The sequence below is a fragment of the Peromyscus eremicus genome, chromosome 2, assembly GCF_949786415.1.
Source record: "Peromyscus eremicus chromosome 2, PerEre_H2_v1, whole genome shotgun sequence".
In the NCBI taxonomy this organism is placed as follows: Eukaryota; Metazoa; Chordata; class Mammalia; order Rodentia; family Cricetidae; genus Peromyscus; species Peromyscus eremicus.
The window spans coordinates 112946294-112958550 of NC_081417.1; the positions used below are offsets into that span (position 1 = coordinate 112946294).

At 41.4% G+C, this 12257-nt stretch overlaps 1 protein-coding gene across 1 annotated transcript in view; it reads left to right on the forward strand.

The window, feature by feature from the left end:
* Patj (PATJ crumbs cell polarity complex component) overlaps nt 1-12257 on the forward strand; it is a 325876-nt gene that overhangs the window by 113705 nt on the left and 199914 nt on the right. Inside the window, exons 22-25 of the mRNA XM_059254557.1 lie at nt 1718-1892; nt 5901-5972; nt 7109-7286; nt 9981-10091. Coding sequence (XP_059110540.1) covers nt 1718-1892; nt 5901-5972; nt 7109-7286; nt 9981-10091 — 536 coding nt within the window. The remainder of the gene's footprint in view (nt 1-1717; nt 1893-5900; nt 5973-7108; nt 7287-9980; nt 10092-12257) is intronic.

A 12257-nucleotide genomic window follows, 5' to 3' on the forward strand; every position in this document is an offset into this window, starting at 1 on the left:
AAAGCACTTGCCCTTGAAACCTGAAAACTTGAGTTTAATTGCCAAAACCCAAGTAGCAAAACCAGATGCACTGGCATGCCTTTGTAATCCTAGTATTCCTGTGCTGAGGTGGGAGGCAGAGAGGGGAATTGCCTGGAGGCTCATGCAGCAGCAGGACCATGGAGACCTTCCACAAAATGGAGTAGAGAACCCACTCCTGAAAGTTGTCCTCTGACTGCCACATGTCCAACATACACACACACACACACACACACACACACACACACACACACACTGCACTTTAAAAAATTAAGAATAATAATTACGGTTGGATATATGGCTAAGTGGTTAAGAGTGCTTACTATTCTTACAGAGGACCAGAGTTTGGCTCCTAGCACCCACCACAAATGGGTCACTTATAACTGCCTGTAACTCTAGCTCCAGGGAATCTAATGCCATCTTCTAGCCTCTCTGGGCATACTTATTCACCCACATACACATAATTAAAAAAGAAATCTTTGTTAGGCATGGTGACACATACCTTTAACCCCAGCATTTGGGAGGCAGAGACAGACAGGTCTTTGAGTCTGAGGTTACCCTGGGCTACATAGTGAGACCCTATCAAAAAAAAAAAAAAAGGAAGAAAGAAAGAATAAGAATTAACATAAGGGACTGGGTAGATGACTCAGTGGGAGCGAAATCCAGCTTTGTAAGCATAAGAGCTTGAGTTAAAATCTCCAACATCTATATAAAAAGCTGGGCATATGTGCTTGTAATCCGAGATGAGATGGGCTGACCTAAGCACTCTCTGGCTGACCTACCGAAGCGGGTGAGCTTCCAGTTCTATGAGAGCCCCTGCCACAAGACAGTAAGGCCAGAAGTGGTAGAGGAAGACAGCTGATGTCTTGTTCTGCCTCCCGAAGCATGTACCCATGCATGCATCTGTGCACACTTGTGTATACTCCCCCATAAGTAAATTGAAATAAGAATAAGAACATGGCTTAAAAAAGATAAACATTTAAATCAATTATGGTAATTTCTGTACTTTAGTGGCCAGGTATACATTGGGCCAGCAAAATGGCTTGGCAGTAAAAGGCACTTGCTGCGAAGCCAGACGACCTACAAAAACCAAGTCCTAAAGCTTGTCTTCTGACCTACACATGCACTGTAGCATCTGTGCACCCGGCTTGCACATACATGCACAGACTAACAATTAGCAAACTCCTTAACCTGAATTTCCCCTTTCATAAAATATAGTTAATAATGCCTTTTCTTTCTTACAATTATCTGTAAAAATACGAGTCAACAGATATAAAAAAAAAATCTGGAGTTTCTAAACTAATCTTTTCAAATGTAAGAATTCTTACTTAGTTGCTATTCCATGGGGCCATTTTGTTTAAATGAATAAATACCAGAGTACTCATGGTCAGGGTGAGAAAGGAAAACTGCAGTATGATTAGAAAATGTAAGGGGGTTCATCTGATAAAGTAACGGTATTGATAAAGTGCCTAGTTTTGTTCATTGTTTGTTTGCTGTGAGGACACACTGGAAATGTAACTTCCTCTGTGCAGCTCCATCCCCTTCCTGTTTCATGCTCTCTGCCATCCCGCGTTAAGGCTTTCACCTCTGTACTTTAATTTCATCCATCTGCTAGCTGGAAGAGCCATACCTATAGTGGGCATCCGTAACGATTTGTTGAATCACTGGGTCTTTATTTCCTGTCATCTGGATTCCTCAGGCTCGATGATTCCAAATGATGTCCAAGGTCCTGGCATGCTCGTCGATCTTCCAGCTGTGGACCAAAGAAGAGAGCAAGAAGATCTGCCTTTGTACCGACTCCCCAGTGCCCGGGTTGTCTCCAAGTCTTCATCACACATGGGCACGGTGTCTTCAAGATATGGAAATGCTGCATGGTACAGTGTCCTCCTCTTTCTTCTTCCTTTGAAAACTGTTGTTGAGTTACACAGAGCAGTGTGTTTACCATTTATTATCATTAAGTTGTCACATAAAGGAATATGTTTCATCGTGGCATTTACTTACATTTGTGACTTTCTCCTTTATTCTCATTTCCCACCCGCAGACTCTCCCCTGTGTTCCCTTTCCCCTATAGCTGGTTCCTGGTTTGGCTTTTGTTTCTGAACAATGTGAAATTTTAGTGTAACATTTAGAAAATATAGAAGGATATTATAACTAAATCTGTATTAGACAATTACTATTAAAAATTTACATAGTACATGAAATTAGATCACAAATAGAATTTTATATTTTTATTCACAAAATGGATTGCGTACAGTATTTGATTAGAGAATGGGATATTAATTTACAGTTTCTATTAACAGGCTAGCAAGTGGGCTTGAGGACAAAAGGATGTATAGACTCAAGCATCAGAGAATCTGTAGGGAGGAATGACTAATGACAGTATATAAGCCTCATGCTTGTGGAGTAGGAAGCTAGATAATGGGACATTAATTCTTTGACAAGATAAAGGCCTGTCTTTATAATAGGTTGGCAGGAAAGTTATTAGGTTATTTGCAGACATGTTGAGGATTGAAATATCCTTAAATTCACAAAGCGGATGGAATCCATTGAATATATCAGTTTGGGATTAATGTGTATTCTGACGTGTCACTGAGAACATGGTCAAGTATAGATAAAGCTCCCAGGTTTGAAGGATCTCCCAGGGAAACTCAAGCAGTGAGAAGAATGTGAGCTTTCAAAGTCCTGCCACACAGGGTGCTCTCAGCTTGACTGGAGAGAGGAAGGAGAGGTGGGGGCAGAAAGAAGAGGTGTAAGGAAGTTGATGAATTGCAAACCAGGAGGAGAGCTACAGAGATGCCAAAGATAAGATGTCAAAGAGAAATATTTTCATGGGGCTCCTTAAGCACAGAGCTGCCTTGTTTGTCTGTGTTTTGTTGGTGGTGTTTTGGTGCTGGGTGCCAATCAAACAGTGAGTTGAGAATGGAACAGAAAGTTCAGAAGTTGGACAGGGTAGGAACAGGGTAATTTTGAGACTCCTAGACATGCAAAGAGGCTAGTAAAATGCATATTGCCCAGATAATTCAAGGCAAGGAGGGTACACACACACACACACACACACACGCACGCACGCACGCACGCACGCACGCACACACCCCATTTTACTAGTATTTTCTTACATAAAAATGCAGGTGCCGGGCAGCGTGCAGAGGGAAGCACAGGAACAAGTCAGCAGTAGCGTCCTTTCCCAGGGTGGAAGGGTTGGGATCATACTTTATGACTTTTATGCGGTCTAATCACGTGTCAGTGAAGCACTTTTGGTTGTTTCAGCTGGCCTTGTACTTAGTGTTGCTATTTGAATCTGATAGAAGTGGAGTGTTTTCTCTGCACTGGAATTTGTTAACAGGTTCTTTGTCAGAAAGGTGGTCTTCATACTAACTGGCATTTTATTTTCTATTTATTTGTTTGGTTTTTTTTTTTTTTGGTTTTTCGAGACAGGGTTTCTCTGTTTAGCTTTGGCATCTTTCCTGGAACTCACTCTGTAGCCCAGGTTGGCCCCAAATTCACAGAGATCCACCTGGCTCTGCCTGCTGAGTGCTGGGGTTAAAGGCGTGCACCACCACTGCCTGGCACTAAATGGCATTTTAAAGTTTCTTGTTATTAACTTTGAGCACAACTCTGCAGAGGTCTGTCTGTGCTCACATGTGCTGAAGATAAGCACATGGTAGCTAGTTATAGAGTTAGCCTAAGTGTCCAACAAGAGAGGAACTGGTAAGGAAAACGTGACACAAACACACAAGGGATTTTGTTTAGCTGTAAAGAATAGAACAATGGATGCACTAGAGATTGTTGGGCGAAGTGGAATAAGCTAGACCCAGAAAGATGAGTATTGCGTGTTTTCTCCCTCACGTGGAGCTTAGGTGTAGATTGATGTTTGTCTACATTTGATGGTGTGCATGTGACACACACATACACAGAGAGAGAGAGAGAGAGAGAGAGAGAGAGAGAGAGAGAGAGAGAGAGAGAGAGAGAGAGAGAGAGAGAGCAGACTAGGAGGATTACTGTGAAGGGAGGTGGTAGAGGTCTAAAGTGAGGGGAAGGGACACAGAACAGGTAAGAGTGTAAGTGAGGTGAAGGCAAGTGGAGGACCTGTTCTTGTGTATGTAGGACCACTAAGAGGGTGCTAGGGAGCATGAAAGGGAGGTAAATAAGATCAAAGTGACTATGAAATCCATTACTGTGTGTGGTAACTAGAAAATACTAATGAAAACAATCAGAAAATATTAAAATTTCCTTAATGTTTTAAGTCTTTTATTTATTTACAATGTTTTAAGCAAATTTACATCTCAATATGTACAATAAAAGTATTTGATTTACTCTATTGGATTCTAATTCAGATTAAATGGTGTATACATTCACGGTAAAGTGACTTTATTTGTTCAATTGTACACCCCTTCTGACCTTCTGAAACTTATCCAATATGCATAACGTTCACAAATTTTAGTCTTCCTTTTCTTTCTTTCTTTTCTTTTTTTTTTTTTTTTTTTGGTTTTTCGAGACAGGGTTTCCCTGTGTAGTTTTGGTGCCTGTCCTGGACTTCACTCTGTAGAGCAGGCTGGCCTCACAGAGATCCACCTGACTCTGCCTCCCAAGTGCTGGGATTAAGGGCGTGCACTACCACCACTGCCCGGCATCAGACTTTATTTTCTATGAAATAATCTGATGACAGTGTATGTATACCGACTCCTTGAAGAATGATAATAGGCAATGAAAATGTAGTGAGCCTCTTCCAGTAGAAGAATCCCTGCATTACATCCTAATCAAAGAAAACCAATTTTTTTATGTGCTAGACACTGTCTTGCCTCCTCCCTTCTGTGAAGTTCTGAGAACTAGATGTGTCATAGTTAACCTCACCTGTCAACTTGTCACAACCTAAAATAACCAAAGAGGACATTCCCATGGGGCATTTTCTTGATTGATAGTTGTAGTCGAAGGGCTCAGACCCCTTTTGATTTGGCTGTATAAGAAAAGTAGTGGATCCTAAGCTGTGGAAGACTCTACTTAGCATCATTTTCGGGGGTCTCTGCTTCAGTTCCTGACTTTGCTTCTCTAGATGATGAGACTATAAGCTATAAAATAAAAAAGACCTTTTCTCCCCAAATTGCTTCTGGGCATGGTGAGGAATATAATTCCTATATTGACAATGTAAATGGGCCATGGAAACCATTTACACTGTCATTAGAATTTCATCCCTTAACTGAAAAAATCCAAAAGCAAAAACAAACTTTCACAAATACCAGGGTTGCTTTTTTCCCTAAAACTAAGAATTTTTAAAACCTATTTGCTCTAGTGTGCTTTCTGTTGCTGTGATAAATACCATGTCCAGCAGCAATCACATTGCTGCACTAACTAGTTACTCTGTAATTCAGCCTTTCTTTTTATCCAGGTCAGCAAGTTGACCTGACTTGAGAGGTCAGAATAAACAGTGAGTTCTGGACTGTTCATCTAGCTGGTCAGTCAGTACAACGTTTAAGAAGCATTTTAGGCCAGGCGTAGTCACTCACATCTGTAATCCTAGTACTAGGGAGTTGAGGCAGAAGGATTGGTGCATCTTCCATGCCAGCCTGGTTACAGAGTGAGACTCTTTATAGAACTACAGAAAAATGTTGTATATTGATGATACGGCAAATGTGAAATTGTACAAACTAAAGGCAACGAGTCTCATGTTTTACCAGGTTTTCATCATTCTGTGATGTTTTGGAGCTATGTGGGGGGTTGCTTTGTTGACTATTAAAGCAGTGAATATTTGCTTTGTCTATTTACTGATGTGAATACTTTAAAAGGTTAAAAATTAATTATTTACCCATAGATCATGCAATTTTGAAACTTCCAAAAACTTTTAAGAATAAGAATGTGTCTTATAAGTTTTGTGTTTCTCCTTACAGGGAGTTACCCGAGAGAGAGGAAGGTGAAGGAGAGGAAACGCCCAACTTCAGCCACTGGGGTCCACCAAGAATGTGAGTGTGTGCCATTACCGTCCTCAGTGCAAGCACACCCTTGTGCCTTTCTTCAGCCTCTTTAGTCTACTGCCTAGTCTTGTGTCAACTTTACGTAAGCTGGAGTCATCTGAAAGGAAGGAACCTCAATTGAAAAATTGCCTCCATAAGATCTCACTGTAGGGCATTTTTTTAATTAGTGATTGTTGGGGGGAGGGTCCCAGCCCATTGTGGGTGGGGTTATCCCTGGGCTGGTAGTCCTGGGTGCTATAAGAAAACAGGCTGAGCAAACCAGTTAGCAGCACTCCTCCATGGCTTCTGCATCCACTCCTGTCTCCGGGTTCCTGTCCTGACTTCCTTCAGTGGTGAACAGTAATATGGAAGTTTAAGCCAAATAAATCTTTTCCTCCCCAACTTGTTTTTTCTATTTTCATAGCAATAGGAACCCTGACTAAGACACTTAGTCACACTGTAATTGATACTTAAAATAAGTAATATCCTTTATGCTAAATTTTAGTCCCCTTTTTTCTTCTCTAAAGACTCTTAGCCAGTATTAATAAACTCTTTGATGCTGTCTCAGAAAGCAACTTGCAAATGTCCCTCTGAGAGTAGCCACTGATGGACATCATGCTGTATCATGTGTCAGTTACAAGTGAGGTGGTACTGCCTTGGGTGCTCTGAAGCTGCAGGTCTAGAAACAGTAGTTGAGGATCCTCTCACCTACTAGCTTCTCTCGCTCCTCTCTCCTGGTGTAGAGTATGCATTTGTGTCTGGTTTGGGCTCACAGAATGCTTGCTTTAGTCTTCACCCCTTTGTTATTTGCTCAGAGCCTCTCTGCTAACATTGTGCATGAGTGCAGTGACTGATGGTACACTGATAGGAGAGAGGCATGTCAAGTCTTAGCTAGCCCATCTCTGAATCCGAAGAGTTCTTAGATGAGAGATCTAGCTTGTCAAAACTTAAACTTTTACATGTCATACATTTTGAGTGTCTCATAATTTTTGAGCTAGCATCATTCATATAAAATCTGTAAAGTACATTAGGAAATTTTAATAAAACATGAGCCACAGGCTATGCAGCAGATGGAACACTTACAATGACAGTATAGCAAGTGCAATTACCTTATTCCTGAGTGTAGTGTCTTTGTCCCTGTACAGTGTGGAGATTCTTAGAGAACCTGGCGTGTCTCTTGGCATTAGCATTGTTGGTGGACAAACAGTTATAAAACGCCTAAAGAATGGAGAGGAGCTCAAGGGTATATTCATCAAACAAGTGTTAGAAGATAGTCCTGCAGGCAAAACCAATGCTCTTAAAACTGGGGATAAAATACTTGAGGTAAGTGAAGTTGAAAGCATGTTTTACTTGAAACGTTTGAATCAGTAAAAGAATCACTTTGGCAAACCTCATGTTTAGTAAAATTGGATGGAATTGATAGCGTCCATTTGTGATGCCTTAGTTTGTATACCATAAGCACACTATATGAACTTCTTTAGCTTGTGAGGGGAGAGCAAGTCAAATACTAAAGGCTGACTGAAGGATTTAGCATAATGTTGCATGTAGACCAGGTGGACACCTGCTTCCTAGAACTTTTAGCAAGTTCTAGGTTTTGTGCTTGTATCTTGTCTACAGAAAGAAGTTAACCCTGGAAGGGGATGGATCCATGTTCATAATGTGTTCAGTTTTGTGGGAACAAATCTTATTTATTTGAAAGATTTCCTCATTATTTATTATTTTTATGTATATGTCATTGCTGCATGAATTTATGTCTATCTTGTGCATACAGGAGACTACAGAGGACAGAAAAAAGCTTTAGATACTCTGGAACCTGAAGTTACAGGCCGTTGTTAGCTGCCATGTAGGTGCTTGGAACTGAACCCAGGTCCTCTGAAGGAGCAGCAAATGCTCTTAACTTCTAAGACATCTCTCTAGCCCTGGGACATAAATTTTAAATGGACATGAAAACACCAAAAATGCTCTGAGATCTGAATGGATATGTGCATTGGGCTTGTTGGATGATACCAGAGTAGATACCTCAAGTTCCATGTAGCCCATGTTGGCCTTGAACCAATTTGTTTGTAGCTGAGGCTGGCCTTAAACTCCCAATCTTCTCATTTCACCTCCTGCCAAAATTACAAGTGTGTATCACTAAACCGAGTGCATAATTACCAAATGCAAACAAGTCTTCATTTCTCTATAATAATGTGCAAATGCTACTTGCTAGTCTTTATGCTAATCCATTTGTAAATTTGAATAGTGCTATCAAACTATTTTCAGGAGTGACTGAGCTATTTTATTTCCCTACAAGCCATGAGTAAATGATACAGTTTGTCCACATTCTCAATCTGGTGATGGTGTTACAGTTTGACATTCTTTTTTTTTTTTTTTTTTTTTTTAAAGATTTATTTATTTATTATGTATACAGCATGTATGACCAGAAGAGGGAGCCAGATCTCATTAGGTGGCTGTGAGCCACCATGTGGTTGCTGGTAATTGAACTCAGGACCTCTGGAAGAGCAGTCAGTGCTCTTAACCTCTGAGCCATCTCTCCAGCCCCCAGTTTGACATTCTAATAGGTATACAGTAATACTTCACTGTGGTTTCAGTTTGCAGTTCTGTCCTGGCTTAGTGATGTGTGTTCCCATGTGCTTACTCTCTTCAGTGAAGCCTCTTAGCATGCCTTCTACTTGCTTTCTGGTGGTCTGTTGCTTTATCTTCTATAAATTAGGAATTGGAGGATTGGAGAGATGTCTCAGAAGTAAGATGTCTCAGTAGAGCCCTGACTTCTGTTCCACAGGACCCGATATGTTCCCAGTACCCTCATCAGTCTTCCCACACTAGGGCTTATGGCTGTAGCTGCAGGAGATCTGATGCCTTCCTCTGGTCCCTGAGAGTACCAGCACATATGTGTGCATATACACATAAATAAATCAAATCTTTAAATAAATTAAGTTTTTTTCACCTTATCTGCTAGTTTTTTTCAAGCTCCCAATGGCACTCAGAGGTTACATTTTACTATGCATTGTGTCAACTGTAATGAATCATTTGCTCTTTTCCTGTGATTGCTGCTATAAAGTTTTTATTTGTTTTGTTTTTACGTAAGCCAGTGATGAATTCTGTCTGTATGTTGTAAACAGATTTCTTTAAGCAATTACATGAAAGATTTAGATACATAAGAAGAATTTCTTTAAGAAGTTGGGGTTTATTTCTCAGAAGTAGGTCTTCATCCATGTAGCCACTTGAGTTCCTGCTTTCTAATTCTAAAGCCAAAAAGAACCAGGATTTGGTGTCTCAGTGTGTCAGAGTTCCATTTGTCCCTAGCTTCCCACCATCAACCATTCCCATCTCGAACTAGGGGATCTGTCAGGAGAACACTTGAATTCATCCTTCAGTCCTGCTCCTCATGCCCTTAAAACAAAGCACTCCCCACCCTACTGACTAAAACCCACCCCAACAATTAAGGCATTGCTCTGTTCTGGATTTGAAACCCTGGTTCTGTGCTCTTTGAGAACTGTGGGCATGCTATTAAGTTAGGCTCTCTGAGTTTCCATAATAAGCAGATAGAAACACTTTTAGTGAAAGAACCTGTGTATGTTTGGATGCTCTTTTTATTAACACAAATTGAGAACTATTCAGTTTCTGGATTGTAATAATAGTTTATGGAGAGACAGTAAAAGTTCAGAAGGTTCCTCACTCCCACTCAGAATCAGGTTTCTGTTACATACTGCCCTGTGCTATTGCAGAGACATCACTGGAATGGAACCTTACCAGCTCCCAGGTTAGGGTCAGTATGTGAAAGTGAGACTGTTGTTATACTAGAACTGTCCTCTTTGCCCTGGGGGAGACATTATTTTCCTTGATCAGAGTGGGAAACAGTAGAGCATTCCATGTGTGGTTGGTCCCATTTCCTGGTTGTGGTCTCACTCATTAGTTTCTGGCTTTTCTCACACACAGGATGATACACATGAACCTGAGCTAACCTGTCCACAGTCTGGTGCCTTTCTAATCAGAGTGCCGTCTTCTGTGTTTTAGGTATCCGGCATAGACCTGCAGAGTGCCTCCCATGCAGAAGCCGTGGAGGCCATCAAGAACGCAGGAAACCCTGTGGTGTTCGTGGTTCAGAGTCTGTCATCCACCCCAAGGGTCAGTTCTGCTTCCTATTTCAACACAGTTACTCTGTTCACCTCTGCTAACCTTTGTCTCCCAGTATTTCCACCTTTTCACTGTTCCTTGGTTTTACTGGTAGAAAAACTCAATACAGATTTAGTTTTTTTCCTTCAGTTTCGTTTTTTAGGCCCAGTTTTGATCTGCTGGCCAACATTGTGTACATTATTAGTTCAAACAGGCCTGAGAATCACGCAGTCCTGACTCTGTTCCCTCCTGGCCTGCTTGCCAGCTCTGCCATCACAGCAACACACTACTGCACTTTTCTTAGTTATTTTGAAGTTAAGAAGGGTCAGGTATAAAGCCCTGTAGAGGACCATCAGGGGTTTGCATGTTTGAATCGTGTAAATACGGAAACGTTGTCAGTGCTGTGTGGTGTGGTAACTGCTCATTCCGTGGAACTGGAACTCTGACACCAAGGTGTCAGTGGCAGGTTGTAGATTTCTCCATAACTTAAATCCTAGAAATGGAAGCAATATGTACTTCTGAACAGTCGAAAAGCTATATAATTAACAGTATTTCCTGTGTCTTGGTACTGTAATGTAGTCCTTCAGGGAATACAGATGATAATACTTGTGTGGAGAACAGGACAAGTGGATGACCAGGTGTCCCAGCACCCCAGCTTTGACGGGGTGCTTTGCATGCAGGAGAGCAGTTTCTGCATAGTGGCGGCCACCATGCTCACAATGGGCAGCTCTGCTGTTGGGATGCACCACCACTGTGTCTTCCATCCTCACCCCAGCAAGACTAACTGAGAGAGTGAACTGTATACAATCCTCACATTTTCATATGATTTGAGATTCAACTTGGCTTTTTGGAGTCCAATTTTTAACCTGTGTTTTATAATCTTGAGAATGTTGTGACTATGCTTTTATTCCTAAAACTGTGTTCAATGGGAAATTTAGCCAGGTAATTCTTTGCCAAATGGTACTTCCAAAGAAACAATTGTGAGTGAAAATGAGTCCTCCAGGATATACATTATGTGGCCAACCTTAAGTGCCCTGCTGAAAAATATTTAGAACATTTTAATATGTTATAGACTCAACTAAAAATGTCAGGCCTCTAGCAGCTTTTTCTAGTGAACTGAGATACGAGGTTTTTTATGGATGACATAAACTCGGCTATAAAAACAGGAGCATCTCCTCCACATCCTCCCATGCCCATGCCACTTGGTCCAGGAAGCAGAGCAGGCTGCCACGCTGTAGCCTCTGGCCTCCAGCCTTGAGTGGAGGCTAACTGATGGTGTTAGTCACTAGGTTGACTTGTTCTGCTTTTAACCTGGGTCAGCACAGAGTAATTCCTGAGCCAATGGCACAAACCAAGTTTCATGTTTTTGCTAAAGGGTTTGGCTTGAGTATTGGCACAAGTCCTCAGGCAGAGGGTGGCAGATGCAGATACTACCTCACGGTTTCATTGCTTTCTCTAGTTTGCAGAACTAACCATAGAACTCTGGGGCTTCACGCATGGCGGACGGCACTGTACTCCTAGCTACACTCCTCCCCAGCCTTCCAAAGTTTATGAAGTTAGTCCCCAGTGCTAGGGATCAGCCCAGAGTCTCTCACATGCTGGGCACACACACGCCCCCGACCTTCCACCTTCAGCCCCTAATTTTTATTTGAGACCAAGTTTTACTGAATTGTCCAGGCTAGTCTCAAACTCCTGATCCTCCCACATAGCTAGGACTACAAGTGTGACCCACCTTACCCAGCTATCTTAAACATTTTGACCAGTTCACACTAAATTTTGAACTTTCTTCAAAATTCTGAAAGATTTCCTAATGCTGTGCCACTCAAAGGACTAATTTGTAAGTGTTTTTGTGCTGAAACACTTCCCAATACTGTCAGCCACACAGTGGTTCATGTACTACATAAACACCAGCATGAACACATCCCTTTCTATGAACCTTTGAATCCCAGCTCTGTGTACAGCACTTACTTTACCTAGCAACTGTTCATTTGCGATCAGAGTCTATGCTTCATACTGCATTTCTCTTTGGAAAGTTTCTATGCCGAGGTAATTTTTTCCATATAATAACGTAAGTACTTTTGATAGTAGCATTGTGTGTATTTTTTCATATCCCCACCCCACCCCCACTTCCTACAACAAAAAACTTTTTGAAATTGTAGCCATCTCCTCAGCCATCCC